This window comes from Ailuropoda melanoleuca, chromosome 1 (genome assembly GCF_002007445.2).
Source record: "Ailuropoda melanoleuca isolate Jingjing chromosome 1, ASM200744v2, whole genome shotgun sequence".
Lineage (NCBI taxonomy): Eukaryota > Metazoa > Chordata > Mammalia > Carnivora > Ursidae > Ailuropoda > Ailuropoda melanoleuca.
Window position 1 is genome coordinate 66,606,135 of NC_048218.1, and position 18,994 is coordinate 66,625,128.

At 47.2% G+C, this 18,994-nt stretch overlaps 1 protein-coding gene across 4 annotated transcripts in view; it reads right to left on the bottom strand.

The window, feature by feature from the left end:
• ITGB5 (integrin subunit beta 5) overlaps positions 1 to 18,994 on the bottom strand; it is a 93,699-nt gene that overhangs the window by 52,017 nt on the left and 22,688 nt on the right. For all 4 annotated transcript variants that reach the window (XR_004625063.1, XM_034659781.1, XM_034659770.1 and 1 more), the window contains exons 4-5: positions 2,916 to 3,077; positions 1,387 to 1,482 (exon numbers count right to left, since the gene is read on the bottom strand). Coding sequence is in view for 3 of the 4 variants with exons in the window: in XM_034659781.1 (XP_034515672.1) it covers positions 1,387 to 1,482; positions 2,916 to 3,077 (258 nt within the window). In the remaining variant the exon portion in view is untranslated. The remainder of the gene's footprint in view (positions 1 to 1,386; positions 1,483 to 2,915; positions 3,078 to 18,994) is intronic.

Below are 18,994 nucleotides of genomic sequence, written 5' to 3' on the forward strand. Positions count from 1 at the left end.
TCAGCAGGAGCAAAAGGAGAAGCACTTCCAAGAGTCTCAACTATGGCCTCTTCCCTGAATAGGGAACTCAGATGTGAATGGTGGCTTCCCGAGGACAGCTGGGTATCTCTGGGTGAAGTCCCGAGGCACAGCAGGCAGCCTTGAAGTGGCTGCCTTTCCTCTTTCATTTATCCTAATACCTGAGTATGTCATGTATTAAAGTGCCAGAGACCTCTAGAAACTCCCACTGCCCTCAGCCTGCCTTGGGTTGCATGGGCCGACTGCCTGGGCAAGGTGTCCTTGGTTCTGAGCAAGAACGATCTTGAAGCGTCTAGAAGCATACCCAGTCTAGTCTGTGCAATTGATCCCTCTAGAGATGTTCCTTGTAAATGGACAGGTTTTGTCCTGCTTTCTTCCACTGCACAGAACAAGAAAACAATCCTCATCCCTTGTTTTCATCTTCTAAAATTGATTCAGACTAGAAGAAGAGAAAGAACTCAAGTAGATATAAGTGGCATTTTATCAGTGATAATCTCAGGCAGAAGCAAGAGAAAACCACAGTCAGACAGAGGTTCTTCTGTGGATATTTAAGAGCAGTCTGGAGAGGGCACAGGGGCTGGTGGTCCGAGGGGCGGGTAGGGGTGGGAAGGGATTGCTGATTCAGTTCTCATAACTTCTCAAGGCAAAGGAAGTCAGAGGGGAGCTAGGTTTTCCATCTAGCTTACATGAACACTGCCTGAGCAACTAGGAGACTTCTGGTTCAAAATGTGACTCGCCTATGGTTGTGAGAAAGAACACATTCACGAGGGGAGCTTATAATGACGGTCCAGAGGGCGACCCGGGAAAAGTCTCTTAGACAGAACAGATTCATACACAGACTGCTCTATTCACTCGAGACAGCTGTTGCTTTCTTTGGGAATTCCTGTCTCAGACTAAGCCCCTGGTCTGCCCTACTCTTCGAAGAAGGCATAAAACTCAGAATACTGGAGTCAGTGATGTAGCCTCCTTTGATGCCTGGGTTTTCCTCCTGTATACTTTTATTTTATATTTTCCTTCCCTATTACATTGGATATCCATTTCATCACCTGAAAAATGGGAGCTCATACTATTTCCAAAGTTTTTCTCAAGATCAAACTAGATACCATATGTTTACATTGTTTGTAAAGGCATGCACTGCTAGGAGAATGTTAATAACTTCTTCAATACTATTATTTTCCACTAGATCAAGACAGGGCTATATTCCACCCCTCCTTTGGATCTCTTCCCACATAGAGCAAGGCTGTTAACACTCCTTACCCCACCTCCCCACACTTTGCCCTGCCGCACAGTCTAATCTCCTATTCACCTTGGGGTCATCATGGGCCCCAGAATCAGTCCACCAGCCTCCCTCCTTCCCTCCAGACATACCTTGTAGAGCATATAATGGCTTTTTGTCACTGCAAAGATGAGGTTGATGTTGTTCTCTGCCAATTTCTCTCCCAGCAAGGCAAGGGATGGATAGTCCTAGGCCAAGACAAAAAAAGGTGAAGGCTGTAACATTTATAACAGGTATCTCAGCTCCAACATGCACTCAGGAACTCAACACTTGCTGGGAAAAGCATCTTCCCCTGGTCACCCATAATAACCAAGCCCCATCCTCAGCTTCAAACTGGGGAAATACGCAGAGATCTCTAGGAAAGGACCCTTTGGCGCCTCCCCAACTAGATGCATTGCCCCCTTCCTCCCCGCCAAGCCAGAATGGAGATATGATGAGTGAGAGATTCCCACACCTGATCTGTGCCTCCTTCTATCCTTCCAGCAGGGATGGGGCAGAGAAGAGAGGCCCCCCTAGAGCCCAGCCACCATATCCTACCATCTACCATCAGCTCCCGTTACCTTTCCTCTCTTCCCTAAGACCTTTCCTCCCTATCTCCTTGCCTTATTTTCCCTCTCCTAAGTCCAAGAACTGGGCCTGCCAATGTCCTTAACAGGTCCTGCTAATGACTCGGAATGGGCAGAAGAGGCTCCTGACCTCTGGACTAAAAGTTGGGCAGTGGTGGGGGATAGGGCCAAGCAGGAGGGGAGGCTGAGAGGCAGTCTGATACTGTCCCGAAGGATTTTAAGGGCTAACGATGGGTACAGAGGTCCTCATCAGCTCTACAGTTATCAAGTTTTATAGTTATGAGTCCTTTTTCCAGACTCCATTACTCTTGGATAATATGTAAGGCTCGAAACTGGAGAAAATGGGCTTGCCCAGCAAAAAATAAAATAAAATAGTTCTCTCTAGCTAGACACCAGAATGGATTTGGGAAGGAAGAGGGTATAGATTTTTTTTTTTTTTTAACTGCACAGTAAGTGTGACAAGATCTTGATAATTGTTGCATCTGGGCGACAGGTATACAGGAGTTCATTTCACTGGTCTATCTACTACTATATATGTTTGAAATTTTGCATAAATTGTTTTAAATGACATGGTCATAGTCATAGACTATTAACAGTGGAAGGTCCTTGGGGCCTCTCATTCTGTGCAGGACACTTGCAGCCATACTCCTGACACTGACAGAACTCAATGCTTCTGGGGCTCATTTCTAGAAGTCACAAAGTTTTATCTTCATTTGTTTTGCCCTGTAACTTCTATCCCAGTTTTGATCTCTGCAGGAGCACAGTCCCTGCCCTCCTGTAAGATCACCTCTACCCCTGAGATCTATCCTGTCTACCCTGGTCCCCTCTTCTTAACTAGCTTGCATTTAAGTGCACAATGGCAGAAAAATGAAACAGCTACAGAAATCTGTGAGAAACGTTCTAAGTTAATAAGGAGTTCTGGAAGCCCAGCTGGGGGAGATGGAATAGAAACCTGATTTCCAGAACAGATAGTAAAGTCCGTGAGTAGGGGCCCAGGTGAGCACTTGGACCACAGGCAGGATCATGGGAGCAGGGCTGGGATCCCCGGCCCTCACCATCTGATTGGACACAGTGTACTCGTTGGCCTCGTTCAGGTGGCACTGGCCATCATGGGGTTGCACCAGGCCCCCCAGTTTTCCGTCCAGTGCGATGTGGGGCACGTCATCCGTAGTGAACACCAGCAAATGCAATGCATCCTTTCGCCAGCCGATCTTTTCCTGAAAGACAGAAGTCTGATGGGTGCCAAGCATTTCTAACTGCTGCCCAAGCCTGCCGCAGGACACTGGACAGGGCACTGGCCCCTCTCCCAGGGTCATGGTCTGAATCAGTGGCATTCCCCTACAGGCATAGCTGGGGAACACTCATAGAAACCAGAGGAAGGATTCCACAAAGCTGAGGAGAGACACGGCCTGGACTGAGGAAGCCTAAGTGCACAGAGACAAATCTCCACAGCTGGGCCCCTACTGGCCCACGTGCCTGGAACCCTCTCCTGACCATCAGATGCTTCCCTGCTCCTTTCAGTTATACCAAGGGCTACCCCTTCTGGACGCTTCCCCTTTTAGCCTCGTGTATTATTCCTTCACCACAAAAGCCTTTAACCCACCTCAACCCAACCGCCCACAATGCACCAGCTGGCCTTATCTAAGATGACCAGTAAGGGAACACTTCAGTCCCCCGGTGAGACACAAATTGCTCAGGATGGAATGTTCCAGTGATTAATGGATCTGTCTTTGGAGGATGTGGTAAAATCTGCCATCTAATCTGGCAGGTGTAGACCACTCTAGCCATTAACTGAGCTACTTTGGTGTTAAGGTCAATCAGATGAGCTCTATTCTCCCCTCGCTGCTTCATGCACCCACTCCAGTCAGAGGCACAGCTAAACACAGTCTGTATTGCGAGGGAAAGACTCTATTTCTCACATTGAGCCACTGCGGCTCCAGGGCTGCACAAAAACACTCCCAGTCATTATTATTAACAGAAATTGAGACATGGCCACTTTCTTGCTAATAGTGAAAGGGCATCCGTGAATATGCTGGTAGCACAGTGAGTACAGGAAGCACGACACGTGGCGAGAGCTGTCTACACATGCACGCTTGATGTGAAAGCCGAAGACTGGAGTCACAGACTTCACAAGTTAAGAGCTGTTGAACTTCTGGCAGAGGAAGGGTTGAGGGCATCACTGTCTTTCTTATCACCATACTGATGAATTTCACAGCCTTAAAGAGCTATAGTATTTTCTCACTTGCTCCAAAAGCAGCATGGAAATAAAAAAATAAATCACGAAAAGTCAGACTAATGAGAGAGAGAAAAAGAGTTTGAAGAAAAGCCAATGAGGACTGAGAACTGGATGCCTCCTGTGAGAAGGAACTTAACCTTTTGGGTAATCAGTCTCTTCGACTCTCAACATTCATCCAACGTATAACTGCTGATCTCCTACTGTGTGCCAGGCCCTAGGGAAGGCACTGGGTCCACAAAACAGCTTATTCCAGATCCCAAGGAGCATACAAGCGAACAGAAACACGCTCCAGCACTTCACCGTGAGGGTGCTAATGAAGGTACATACAACGTCAATGGAAACGGGAGAGGAGGAGGAAGGAAAGCCTTCCCAAGGTACGTGAAACTTAAGCTGAGCTGGAAGGATACAGAGGACTCTTCAAGGAAGCGCTTTTTGCAGGAAAAATGTGGATGTGCTATCCACGAGGACACCATAATATGCTAAACACCTTGATAAGAAAGTAGAAAAACAACCATTAATTTGACAATGCATATTACGAACCTTAAAGAAAATCAGAGACCTAAAAAATGTAAAAAAAAAAAAAAATGAACAGCGTTAGTTTCCATGGATCAGAAGTACCAATGTTACTGACATGTCATTTCTTCCCAGATTGATCTATAAACCCGACACAAACCCAATCAAAAGCCAAGAAGGGCTTTTTGAGAAAATGGTAAATTTAATCTAAAATTCACATGGAAAGGCAAATAATGGAGACTAGCCAAATAATTTTCTAAAAACAACAAAGTTGAGGGACTCATTATCTAAGGTCAAGGCTTATTATAAAGCAACAGTAATTGAGACATTCAATAAACATAGATGGTGGAGCATGATAGAGATAAATAGACCCACACATATATGGTCAATTCAATAGAAGGTACTGGAACAATCAGATATCCATATGGAAAAAAATGAAGCTCAACCCATACCTCTTACTAAAGAGATTAAAAAATTAACTAGACCTAAAACTCTAAAGCTTCTGAAGGAACAGGAGAAAACCTTTGTGACCTTGTATAGGCCGAGATTTCCTAGATAAGATGATTCACAGGATAAAAGCTGATGAACTGGACTTTACCAAAATTAAAAACATCCGCTCTTTGAAAGACACCATTAAGAAAATGAAATGACAAGGCGTGGACTGGGAGAAAACATTTGCAAAGAAATAAAAATCTGATAAAGAACTTGTATGCAGAACACAAAAAGAACTCTCACAGGTAAAACAGACAACCGAATTTAAAAAGATAAGAGACTTCAACAGACGTTTCACCAAAGAAGAGATATAGATGAAAATAAGTACATGAAAGTGTCCTCCACATCATTAGTCATTAAGGAACTGCACATTAAAACCACAATAAGAATGCCATTAGACAGCTATTTCTATGGCAAACACACCAACTCTGATAATATCAAGTGCTGGCAAGGATGTGGTATAATTGGAACTCTCATAATTCGTGAGAATACAAATGTTCCAGCAACTTTGGAAACAGCTTGGCAGATTCTTATAAAGTTACACATACACTTACCATCAACCCAGCAATCCCCCTTTTTGGTATTTACCCAAAGGAAATGAAAATTTATGATCACATGAAAATTTCTATATAAATGTATTTTTTTAAGATTTTATTTTTAAGGAATCTCTACATCCATCACGGGGCTTGAACTCACAACCCCAAGATCAAGAATAGGAAAGAGCCAGCCAGGCGCCCCTATATGCAAATATTTATAGCAGCTATTCATAATCGTCAAAAAGTAGAAACAATGCACATCAAGTGGTGAACAGAGAAAGAATGTTGTACATCTATACAATGGAATACTGTTCTGCACAAAAAGGAGCAAACTACTAACACACACAACGTGGACAGATCTCCAAAGCGTTACGTTAAGTGAAAAATGCCTGACTCCACAGGCAACGTACTATCAAACTCCACTCCCATGATACACGGGAAAAGACAAAAACATAGGGCCGGAAACAAATTGGTATTTGCCAAAGGCTGAGAGTAAAGGGAGGGACCAGCAACAAAGGGATGCTAGGAAACTTTCTGGGGAGGGAAACAACCTCTATCTTCATTGTGGGCGTGGCTGGAAGACTTTAGCCTAAAAGTGTGAATTTTACTCTGTGTATATTATCCCCCAATAATGTGACTTAACACAAAACAAAACAAAAAAACCCTTCAAGAAATATACATCTTTTGACTCAATCTTTTGATTTGACTTCAAGGGACTCTATCCGCAAGCAGTTTTCTGAGGTATGCACAGCAGTATTTTCACCAGTAGTGACACACAGGGAAAGATGTGAACCCCTTATTCAGGAACGGCTAAGTGTACGGAGATCTCTCCTCTCTAGCCAATAGAAATTATGCTCATAAAAAGTATGAAGTTATGTGTAAACATGTGTAATACTAAGTGGAAAACAAAGTATACAATACTATAATGGCGTTGTGACTACAAACCACGTGAGAAACGAGTGTGACTTTCTAGGAAAAAGAGAGTAAGAAATCGAAACAACATACACCGTATTGTGGTTGGGGGTTAGATGACAGGCAATATCTTTTTCTTTTTTCCATTGTGCCCCCAACTGTCTTTCAGAAGCAAGTACTATTTTCACAAGACTGAGTTTTGAAGGCGGGTCTGTTGTTCAATTGTTTCTGTCTTCTTCTCTTCCATGCCAGCTTCCCCGGGGGGCTCGTAGGAATCTAAAGGAGGCTGGCTACAAGGACACAGAACAATGCGGAACCTGGGTGCCCCAAGATAGGCATTTTCATTTTGTTGCCACCTGTAATTACCTGCACAGCTTTGACCAAATTATTTAACGCCTTAAAAGCTTTTTTATTGTTAGTAAAAACAGGAATAATAATGCTTAACGTTTATTGATCACCTCCCCTATTCCACTTGATCTTCACTGCAACCCTTGTAATGCAGGAAATACACCGCCATCATGGAGAAGGGGAAACTGGTGTTCAGAGACATTAAGTAACTAGCCCAAGGTCACTGAACGAGTAAGGACCAGAAAAGCCAGATTCAGGTGATCCGTTTCTTACTCATAAAGCTCATCTAGCCAATCATATAGGGAGAGAGGATGGTATAGAGGGTGTGTGTGTGTGTGTGTGTGTGAGAGAGAGAGAGAGAGACAGAGAGAGAGAGATCATTAAAATACTTAGTAGTCTCTCAACTAATGACTGCGGGGTCCAAGATAAATGTTTGTTAAATTGAAAGGTTGCATCTGAAACAGAAATAGCTCTACAAACAAAGAATGGCACAGCATAATAATAATAATAATTCTGTTTTCTCTGAACTGGACTCTTGTTATGTAAGTGACGTTAACAAACTTGGCCGAGAGGTTGGGCTGCAGAGAATGAGTCAGGACATGCTTATTCATTCACCCGGGCTTTTGGGCTCAGATTTTATAAGCAGTGACTCCACAGAGAGTTTACATTAGAAATAATTTTCCTACTGTCCGCCTGGACTATTTTGAAGGCTTAAGCTCTGCACACCATGTTTGGGGCAGAGAGCAATAGTGGGAAAGTGGATATTTTTTTAAAGAAAGAACAGCTACAAGATGGAGTATGGTGTGGGAGCCAGAGTACGTGAGCTTTTGAACAAAGGCTGGGTTCAAACCCGTTTTGCTCTGAGACACCTCTCTCAGCCCCGGATTCTTCATCAGTAAAATGGAGGAAATCTTATTTTGCAGGGTTGACGCTAGGTGTGGACATAATGTATTAAAAAGCCCTTAGCACATAAAAGAGGGTCTGTGATTATTACTCTAAGACTGGTACTGATTTCTACATTTCTTCTTCAGCCTTCCACTGCTTGACATGGGAGGCTCTGCCGTCGTCACAGGAGCCATGAAGTACCGCATAGTGAAAAGTCGAAAAAGGCCTTGAATTAAAACCGCCATGAGATCCTACCGCACACCTAACAGGGCGGCTGAAACGAAAAAGGCCGACCACATCCAGTGCTGATGCAGGTGCGGATCACCCGCGGCCGCCAGCCATGCAAAATGGTACGTGTACTTTGGAGAACAGTCTGGCAGTTTCTTAAAAAGTTAAACACCCATCAGATGACCCCGCAAATCCACTCCCAGCTACAGAAATAAAAGAAATAAAGGCAAACATCCATACAAACCCTTGAACACAAACATTTACAGCAGCTCTATTTGTAATAGGCCAAAACAACCAGCTATCCAAAACAACCCAAATGTCCACCCACAGGTAGACGGGGAACGAGCTGTGCTCCATCCATGCAATGGAACTCCACTCAGGAGCAAAAGGAAAGGACGGAGACACTCCACAGCACAGGTAAGCCTCAACACCACTGTGCTCACTGAAATAAACCAGGCTAAAAAAGGTATATATACAATTTTAGCAAATGCAAACTCACGTATAGTGACAGCAAGTTAATGAGGGGCTGCCTGGGGTGAGGAGAAGCAGACACGGGAGGGAGAAACGACAGGAGCACAAACTCTCCCTGGGGAGAGAAGGATATGTTATCTTGATCGTGGTGTGTGTGTGTGTGTGTATCACAGGTGCTGTGTAAACATGTCAAAATTTCTCAAATTGTACACTTTCAATACGTGTAGATTATTATACATCAGTTATACCTCAATAAAGCTGTTTCATTTAAAGAAGACTCGGTTTGCTCATAAAGTCTCTTAAATACAAGAAATGGCACGAATAGACAAATGTCAGTAATGCGCAAGGGAATACCGCTCCGACACTGATTGGGTGGCAGCATTCCATAGCAGTGAGGGGCTCCTCTGGCCTGTCCCAGGTCAGCCCCGCACCTGCCTCAACCTGTCTTTTGGACCTGGGGCAAGTTACTCAATCCTTCCCCACCAGCTTCTCTTCTATAAAAAGGCGATAATAGGACACTGATAAAATGGGGCTGTTGAGAGGATGACACAGATGGAGGGGCACCCAGCTCCGTACCTGTATGTAGAAAACAGTGAAACACTGACAAGGACTGTCATCAGTATTTCCATGGAGTCACGAATCTGTGACCTAAATCTGTAATTCAGAAGCACACAATCTTATCTTCACACTGTAGGGTCATGGGTGATGTTTATCCTCCTTTCCGTTTCCCTGCATTTTCTATACTTTTAGATTGAATATATTCTCTTTTTAGAAAAAAAAAAATTAAGCGAGAAAAAAAAAACACACCCTAGATCTATTTATTTAGTTACATTTTTCTCCATGTCTCAGAGTAAAAACAAAATATTTAAAAGTCAGTTTCATTAAATGCCATAGAGGTCAGCCACAAGATGAAAATGTCAGGGGCTGGGCAGGACAGGAACATACCCGACTCAGAAGCAAGAAATCCAACATCCAGCCAAAGTTGCGATTCACTGAACTTCTCTCTGTTCGTGGCTCAGCTCTGCATCAAATTCACCCCAAGATCTATTTCAGCCTGCAAACCCCCATTCCTACACTCGCTCAGAAGGTGACCTCGCCTTTTTCATCACAGAGAGAGACAGTTAATGGGACTTGCTGCCCCGTCTATTCCCAGTGGCTTGCAGGGTCTGGTCCCACAGCCCGAGGATGCCTTTCAGTCCCAGGGACATCCTCCTGGCCTCTCTGATCTCTCTGTCCCCAAAGAAGGATGCTCCTCCCGCAGGAAACACAGCCCCTGCATCCTGCCCTCTTTGGAGAATTTGTTCCATCGGTCACTCTCTCTTCTGGTTCCTTTCCATGTGCCTAAAAACACACTCATGACCCACTTTGCATAACTCTTCTTGTGACCCAGCTATGCTGAAAATCTCACTTGTGTCTGTCTCTTTTCTAAGACTGGCAGATCTAAGGCCTCTATTCTTCTCCTCAATTCCTTATCATCAGACATCTCCATGTGATCCCCAGACAGTTCTCAGATCCTGTCTCCCCCCTCATGCGCACATGGTCTCTGCCCTGGCTGCACTCAGGGTCCTCTACGGGGCTTCATCAATACTAACGCCCAGGGCTCCTGATCTAACTGAGCTGATCTGCTGCTCAGCCGCCACCATTTTTAAAGCTCGGGGATGAGCCTCATGTTCAGCCAAAGGTAAGAACCAATCCCATGGCTGCTGTAGGCCAGGCTCTCGGGGCCTCTGTGCCAACCCGAACTCCTTTGAGTACCCCTGCATGTCCGGCACACTGCATGGTCCTACCCCTGCCCCTCTGGCTGCTCTGCCAGCAGGTGGATGAGGTCAAAGAGAATACTCCCCACCCCCCACCCCCATTTGTGGAGATTTACTTGGGTGACTGGCAATCCTACCAGGCACTTGACCTCTCTCCTAAGCTTTCCTCCCAGGTCTGCACCAAAATCCAAAAGTGTCTGCCACCACCTGGAATTGAGCTCATCTGAAGGTGCAGCACCATTTTTATACCCAGATCAACTGCCCTTCCAGGCTTCCTCTTTTTTTTTTTTTTTTTTTTTTTAAGATTTTATTTATTTATTTGACAGAGAGAGACGGCCAGCGAGAGAGGGAACACAAGCAGGGGGAGTGGGAGAGGAAGAAGCAGGTTCCCAGCGGAGGAGCCCGATGTGAGGCTCGATCCCAGAATGCTGGGATCATGCCCTGAGCTGAAGGCAGACGCTTAAGGACTGAGCCACCCAGGAGCCCCCAGGCTTCCTCATTTCTGACAATGGGACTATCACATGCCTTCTCTAGGAACCTTGGAATTATCTTTTTCATCTTCTTTGGTCCCCCAACAACACTGGCCAGCCCGAAACTCTCAACTCTCTCATTTCTGTGTTGATACAGAACACCTGGGCAATGCTACACACAATTTCCCAAGTCTTCCTTCACTTCCTAAACACTCCAGGTGAGCAGGCACAGCCCGAGGCTTACCTTCCTCCTGGCCACCTACCTGCACTCTGCCGGGCCATGTTACCGTGACCCAGTGTATTCCAGCTGTTCCAGGCAGGCAACCTACACGGGTTAGGTGGCCACACTACATGGAAAGCAGCCACCCATGGACTATGGATGTGAGTCAGGAGTAGCAAGTGGCTGGGGGGACTGTCACCAAGCCCCGAATCTGATTCCATCCAGGTCCCTGGAGGCAAACCCTCTATCTAGTTCTGTGGGGACCAACCAGTCGAACGGGGGCTGGGGCCAGAGAGGACTTTCCCAGGGTGGAAAACTTAGTAAGGAATTTGTCCTCAGCAGCAACGATCTGCAGGTGTGGGAAGAGAGAAAGGGGTGCAGGGCCCAAGCCCCAGAAGGGCAAGAGCACTGGAGGCAGCCCAGGCTCGGCACTCAGTGAAGGACGAGCAGATGGACACACACACACGGTCAGAACTGCGCCCCACAACCCACCCTGGTGGGGTTAGAAGTCTTCCGTCACATCGTTCACAATTCCAACGGCTATCTATGCTTTCCAACGTCACAAGCATCCCAGTTTGAACGCTTCAATACGGGAAGCATCAAGGGCTACGGGCTGGCTTGTTGCCTGCATCAGACTGTGGGAGTGGGAGCGGGGAGAGGCCAGGCAGACAGCGGGGATGCTTACTGGGAGGACCCACGCAGCCAGGCCTGAGAGTCAGTCTGGGGGACCTGGGGTTCTGCGAGGTGGTGAAGAGGAGGCAGTAGTCCACAAAACGGGGAAGCAGGAACAGAAATAGATCAGGCCTCCCTGACTTTGAGAAAATAAACAAAAACTGGCTCCCCCCAAGAGTGAAGACAAACTTGTTGCTCTGTTTACTTCTAACATCTGGCCCAGGACAGCGCGGGGACCGGGTAGCAGAGGATGTGGTTTCCCTGTCACAATCAGGGGCTGCAAAGTCTGACAAAGGAGGAACATCACTCAACAGAGCAAGAATAAGCTGCCAGGGGCACCTGGGTGGCACAGTCCGATGTCTGGTTTCGGCTCAGGTCACGATCTCAGGGTTGTGAGATGGAGCCCGGTGTCAGGCTCTGAGCTCTGCTCCACGTGGAGTCCGCTTGAGACACTCTTTCCCTCTCGCCTGCCCCTCCCACCTCTCTCTCTCTCTCTCTCTAAAATAAATAAATCTTTAAAGAAAGCAAAAAAATAGGCTTCCATCTCTCCTGCCAACCTCCAGTCTGCCCTTGGGTCCCCCCTGAACAGCTCCCCCACCGTACCCAGACTTTTACCCCACGGTAAGGTGGCTCCAGGGAAAAGCCGTTGAAACCAGGGAAAGCTTTTCTAGGCACCAGGTCAAAGGAAGCTGTGCTTGGCATGCAAATGAGTGTGCACGGTGGAGCTCATGGTCATGGCAGCCAAATACAAATGCAGCCTAGAGGGTGGACTGCTGGGAGTGACAGAGATAGTCTACTCCAAGAACAAATGCACTAGGGGTTACTGGGCCCAGAAACTGACTCGGAGGAAATATGCAGCACCTGAAGTTTTGGAAGGAACCCCAGAGGCGGTCCTGTCCTCGCTCCCGCCCAGTGCAGGGAGCTTCCCTCTGACGTCCCACCATGTGTGCAGGGGGCCCCCACACATATTCGCCACCCCATCTGGCAGCCTACTTCAGTGCTGAGCAGAGATCTTTGTTAGAAAATTCTTCCTTACCTTTAACTTGAACTGCTTCCCTGCAGCTATCCTAGCACACTCCCCACCCCACCCCCACCCCCCCCAGAACAGCCAGAGGAGTCTACTCCCTCTGCTGTGATGATGTCTGAGGTTAGGTGTGCTTTTTCCCTGGTGTCTCTCCTCCTGGTTGACCTTTAACCAACCCCTCCTGAGATGTGGTTTCCAAGCCCAGCATCATCCACTTACTCACCGGCCTCTGTTCTCTCACTGTCAAAGTGCGTCTTTTTTTTTTTTTTTAAGATTTTATTTATTTATTTGACAGAGACATCGAGAGAGGGAACACAAGCAGGGAGAATGGAAGAGGGAGAATCAGGCTTCCCGCAGAGCAGGGAGCCCAACGCGGGGCTCGATCCCAGGACCCTGGGATCATGACTGAGCTGAAGGCAGATGCTTAACAACTGAGCCACCCAGGCGCCCCTGTCCACATGCGTCTTAAACACAGCGCCTCCCGCCGCCCCAGGCATATGCAATTCTGGGGATGTGGTTTGACCTCACAAAGGAAAACAGGTCCGGGACTGGGCTCTTGCATGTGGCAGCTGAATCTTCTGACGGCCTCACATTAAGCCTGTCAGTCCCCAGATCTATTTCATAGTGACTTGCTTACACACAGGGACCACAGCTGGGCATGGCCAGCGAGAAGGGTAGCCTCAAGAATGCCCCCATGGGACAGTGCCGGGGAGGGCCTGAAATGCTGGTTCCTGGGAACCTGAGAAAAGCTGATGTACCACTCGGCTGTCTTAGGACACGGGGATGGAAGCTTGCCCGAATGTGGGCTGGCCTGCTTGTTCGGAGGACACACAGCACTCTCCAGTACACGGTGTTCACAGCCTGGAATCAATATGCCATCCCAGGGGCATTTTCAGTGAGATGGAAACACTAGCTTTAAATGACTGGGTTTTCTGACCGCAAGGTCAATCTAATTAAAGTGAATGCTCACGCAGCATGAAAGTATTGATACAGCCCTCGGGTCTCCGTCTCCAGCCGCCCACTCCCTCATTGCTGGAAAAGAGCCACCATCTGAAAAAGCGTCTCGCCACAGCACTGTGAGCAGAACTGCTGAATTATGAGTGAGAAGGCAGATAGCAGAGTTCCCATTTTACAGAGAGTGAAGCCAAGGTCAAAGATTAGTATGCTCACTCAAAGAGCTGGGCTCCATCAGCGCTCTGACCGTGGGACAGCACTAGAAGTCTCCCTGGAAAGTCCTTAGGGCTGACAGAGCCACGTCATAACCATTTCCTAATAAACAAGAAACTCTTTGCTCCAGAGAAACAGCACGTGCAACTGTGTTCCCCTGGGACCGTTTCTGTCCTCCTCATGTGGGAAATCGTCGTGTTTCCTTAGATGAGGATTTGCTGTCTTTGGAAGCACAGGCCTCCCACCCTTTTGCTCCTGTGGGACCACAACAGTCAGCAGGCACTCTAACGTCAAGATGAAGGACTCCAGCCTTGGAGCCAGGTGAGTGGGTACAGTCCCATCTCTGGCTCTGTCATTTCTAGCTGTAAGAACCTTGAGAAATATTCCACCTTCCAAGGCTTGTTTCTTCATCAAAAGGGGACAGCAAAACCACATTCAAAGGGTGAAGTAAAGTAAGCCCGTTGAAGTACTTGGCATGAAGCCTGGCTCTCACAAAGCACGGAAAAAATGGTAATCAATATCATCATCAGCAGGGGAGACCAAGAGGCAGAGAGAACAAGGGGACACCCTGAAGGAGAAGAATGCTGCGGTTCCGTCAGTAGGTCCTAGGGGCCGGCTCCGTGCACACTGCTGTGTGCTGCACTGGTCCCGCAGGGTGTGGGACGAGCACCTGTCTTCCAGCCGGGGTGATGCTCACGGGGACAGGTGCTGTGGCTCATGCATTGGGGCATTCTCACAACACCTAACACGGCGTCCTGCACATGGCAAGTACTCCACAAGTTTTCAGAAATAATAATAAAACACTGCACACTACCCTTTCGGGCAAGCACTGGGAGAGAGAACAAGTTTGGGGGAGGAAATGAAGATAGAAAGGAGGCTGACCTGACCAGCCAGCAGGCAGACCCCACAGCGGATCTGAGCTTGGGGACCACCGAGTCTGAATTTGAACACGACACATCAGGAAAACGGAGGTTAGTTCTGTGATTGGCTTCCCCTATCACACTGATATTCAAGTCTATTTCTGTCACTTGATGACAATAATCATGTTCCCATTAGTTGTTTTTCCTGCTTCCATCCATACTTTGCAATGAACATTTTTTTAAATCTGTTCTGTGGTTAAATCTAAGGAGGGCAACAGTGTAGTATTTCTTTCCTTAGGGAAAAGAAATCTTGGCCTGTGAGTCAGAATTTAGACATTCCATTCGAGCCCAAGCCCAACAAAATGCAACAGATCTTGTCTGATGTGGAAAGTCCAATTCAAATGGAAGACGAGAAACACTTGGAATGTATGAGGCTGAACCACACGAAGTTGCTATTTTTTTAGCAGAAACTATTAGTAGTCAAGTAGCAAATATTATTGATCGTCAAATATCAGCAACTTCATATGGTTCCCGCTAATGTTCACAAATAGGTGGTTTATTACTTTCTGGTACATCTGCAAGCTCAAATCAAACTCCCAAGGATAGGCACTTTTTCCCATCTTTCTTTAGTTCTTCCCACCACACCCGCCACTGAACACTCACTAGGTGCTCAATAAATACTTCCTGAGATGGAAAGTATTGCCAGCTAACGATACTTCCGGTTCTCTTTAACGGATGCTTATGAAGCACCGTAAATGCCATGGAGACAGCCTGGTCCGACAGGAGGGTGGAGGGGCTTGCGGCCAGGTGGACCTGCAGCTTCCTGAACTTAGAAGCATAAAGGAGTCTGTGAGAACAAAGCATCTGTTTGCTCACCAAATGTTTAAGGAGGGCCTTTTATGTGCCAGGCAATGTGCTGGGTGCTACGGAAATGCAGTGGTGAAAAAAGAGATGGGGGTCCCTGCCTTCAAAAGGCTTACTATCTCAAAGGGGAGGCATACAGTCACTCAAGGAGTGGCCCGAATACAAATAAAATGGTAACTAAAGTAGATGTGACCAAGGGCCTGGCACTCTGACCTCATGAGGACGCTCCATCAGGCTTCCTGGATACACAGACAAGTGGAGGTCCAAAACATACGTAGGCAGAGACTAGACATTCAAAGAAAAGGGGTAAGAAGAGTGGGATGAAGAGGTGAAGCAAAGACTTTTAGGGCAGTGAAGCAGTTCTGTATGATACAACAATGGTGGATATAGGTCATTGTACAATTGTCCAAACCCATAGAACGTATAATACCAAGAGTGATCCCAGAGGTCAACTATGGACCTCAGTTGATAACGATGGGTCAAGGCGGGTTCACGGATTGTAACAGATATACTACTCTGTCTGATGGGGGATGTTGACGGGGGCGGCGGCTAGAACAGGGAGGGGGGCAGGAGGAACAAGAGGTATATGGAAACTCTGCATTTTCTTCTCTACTTTGCTGTGAACTTAAATCTGGTCTTAAATAAAATAAAGTTTATTAATAAAAAAAGTGAAAGAAAGAAAAGCAGGAATACAGGAGAGGAGTATTGCAAACAGAGGAAACAGCAACGTGCAAAGGGCCCTACATGAATCACAGTAAACAGAGTCGAGGTCACTGTCGAGGTCATTGTGGCTGGAATGCAGAGGCCAGGGGTAGAGGTTTAGGGAGAGAGCAGGGCCAGGAGAGCCCAAGAATCAAACCTTGTCTCTTTTCCTCTTTGCCAATGGACATTAAAAGCACCGAGGAGCCCACAACTTGAAATGAAAAGTGACATCCTAACCAGGTATGGAAATACAACCTCAGTCATGGAGTGGGTCTCCTACCCTCCCCAGGATGATTCTTCCCTGCCATCAGTAGCTGAGCGAGACCGGGGTGAGAACACCCTCAAAACAAGCACTACGGGCTTCTGCTAGAAGACCGGAAGAGACAAAAGCTCTCATCCCGCCCTGGTGACAGTTCTGAGTTGGAGCTCAGTCCGTTCCCACCCCTGTGTCAACAAGCAGTTGCTGACAGGGCAGCCCAAACCCAAAGCACAGTGCACTGGCACCAGGCAGAACGAGGAAACATCACCTCAGGGACCGAAAGAGTCACGTGATTAAAAAAATACACAGGAGACCACAAGGATCTGCAAAATAGAAAGCCAAGGAGAATCTTCACCACCTCCGGCAAAAAAGCTGCACAGGCTCAGGCAGAGGCCTGCACACCCGCACACGTGGCCTCTAATGCTTCCCTGGGCAACGGCGAAGTTCCAGATTTTTCGTGGTGTTTCTCTGAGACCCTGACCCAGAGGAAGAGCCTGCATGCTGGGGTTGGAACAAGGCCCCCAAACCGTGGTACAATCTGCTAGCAGAAGCAGCTCACGCGTGCTGATGGATAACCCAGACCGTGAGAAAATGGAACAGGATAGGGAGTTCCTTCAGGTGACATGAAGTGTCGGGGATGGCTACCTTCTTCGAAGAAGTCCATACATTTCTCAACTCGTGCTTGGAAAAACCACACAAGTCTGAGGTTTAAAAGAAATCGGGCATGGGGTGTCTGGGTGATGCAGTCGTTAAGCGTCTGCCTTCGGCTCAGGGCCTGATCCCAGCATTATGGGATCGAGCCCCACATCAGGCTCCTCCCCTGGGAGCCTGCTTCTTCCTCTCCCATTCCCCCTGCTTGTGTTCCCTCTCTCGCTGGCTGTCTCTCTCTCTGTCAAATAAATAAATAAAATAGAAAGAAAAGAAAGAAAAGAAAGAAAGAAAGAAAGAAAGAAAGAAAGAAAGAAAGAAAGAAAGAAAGAAAGAAAGAAAGAAAGAAAGAAAGAAGGAAGGAAGGAAGGAAGGAAGGAAGGAAAGGAAGGAAGGAAGAAAGAAAGAAAGAAAGAAAGAAAGAAAGAAAGAAAGAAAGAAAGAAAGAAAGAAAGAAAGAAATCGGGCAAACAAGTAAGAAAAACAAAAACAAAACCCCCAAAACCTCAATCAACTCCATGGGAGGCTGGGAGAGAGGAGGGCAGAGTGGACTGACTCCAGGCATCGGGAATTCCCACCCTCTACAGGTATCTGTCACAGCCAGTCCCAGCGTGAGGCTGAACAAGGAGGACACAAAAGTAAAACCGAGAGCTCTGAGCAAAGGGGGAGGGGCCGCAATGAGTCCTTCATGAAAAGTAGGACCGACAGGCACCTCCAATCCCATCTCCCTGCATTTTCCCGATGAGCGCTCTGAGGCCCAGAGCAGTCGGCTGGCCTCCACGGAGCCAGTTAGCAGCAGAAGAGGCTGAGCCTGAATAGGACAACACGACTCAAAGCAAGGTCCTCCCTGCTCCGCTCGGCACTGTCACTATCTCCCTGGTGCACCAGGCACCAGCTAACGGTCAGGGCATGGGCTTTAGAATCAACCAGATCTGGTTCAAAGCCCGGCTCTACCCCTTACTAACAGTAAGTTTCAGGAATCCTTGCGCTACTCTGTTTCCTTCTCAGTAGGTGGGGACAGCCACCACCACCAATACCCTGAGGGACCGCTGTGAGCATCAGAGAGAACGTACGCAAAACACCTGGAGCATGGATGAGGGCTGAGCAAGGGCAGCAGTAATTTTGTTTCTAGAGGTCCCCAGAATTCGCATTCCTGCAGAAAGCCTTGCCACAGTGAAGCTGCCCCCATCCCCACCCCCCAGCAATTCCGGGGCTGTGGTCTCCGGTTTAGATTAGAATGTTCTAACAGCAAAGGCATAAAGGGACCCAGCCCGTGCCACAGACCTTTTACTCAGCATGTAAACTTACTTTGTTTTGAGACTGACTCATCCACCTATTTCTGGGAGGACATACAATGCTTTAAAAATTTAACACACAGTACAAAATTAGAGAATCAATATTCAAACAAAGTCTGTGGAGGATAAACGCTGGGGGGCTAGAAGCTGAAGCCAAAGGGGAATGTGCTGGGTCGTATGCATCTTACTTTCTGCCTGACTGGAGAAAGCAGCCCCTAGAACCCCATGTGGCCAAGCTCAAATTTGCAGGTCACTTCTTTAACCACAAACAACCACAAAGTGGTGACTGGCAACTTGGAATGCAGCGCTCCTGGACCGCCCCTCCCTTGTCTGCCCAGGCCAAGGGCACGCCCAGCTCAGGGAGAACAGGAAAGCAGCCCTAATTCCAGTCTGAACCACTCATCACACTTTCATCTACATAATTTCAGATTAAACAACCTAGAGTCAACTTCTAGAAAGTCCTGGGAGAACAATAAAAGTGGTAATGGGGAAATTATTATTCTGACCAAGAAAAGTTTGAGCACAGATTTCTAAGTAAAGATAAGAAATTAAGGGCAGTAGTATTATTCCATTAT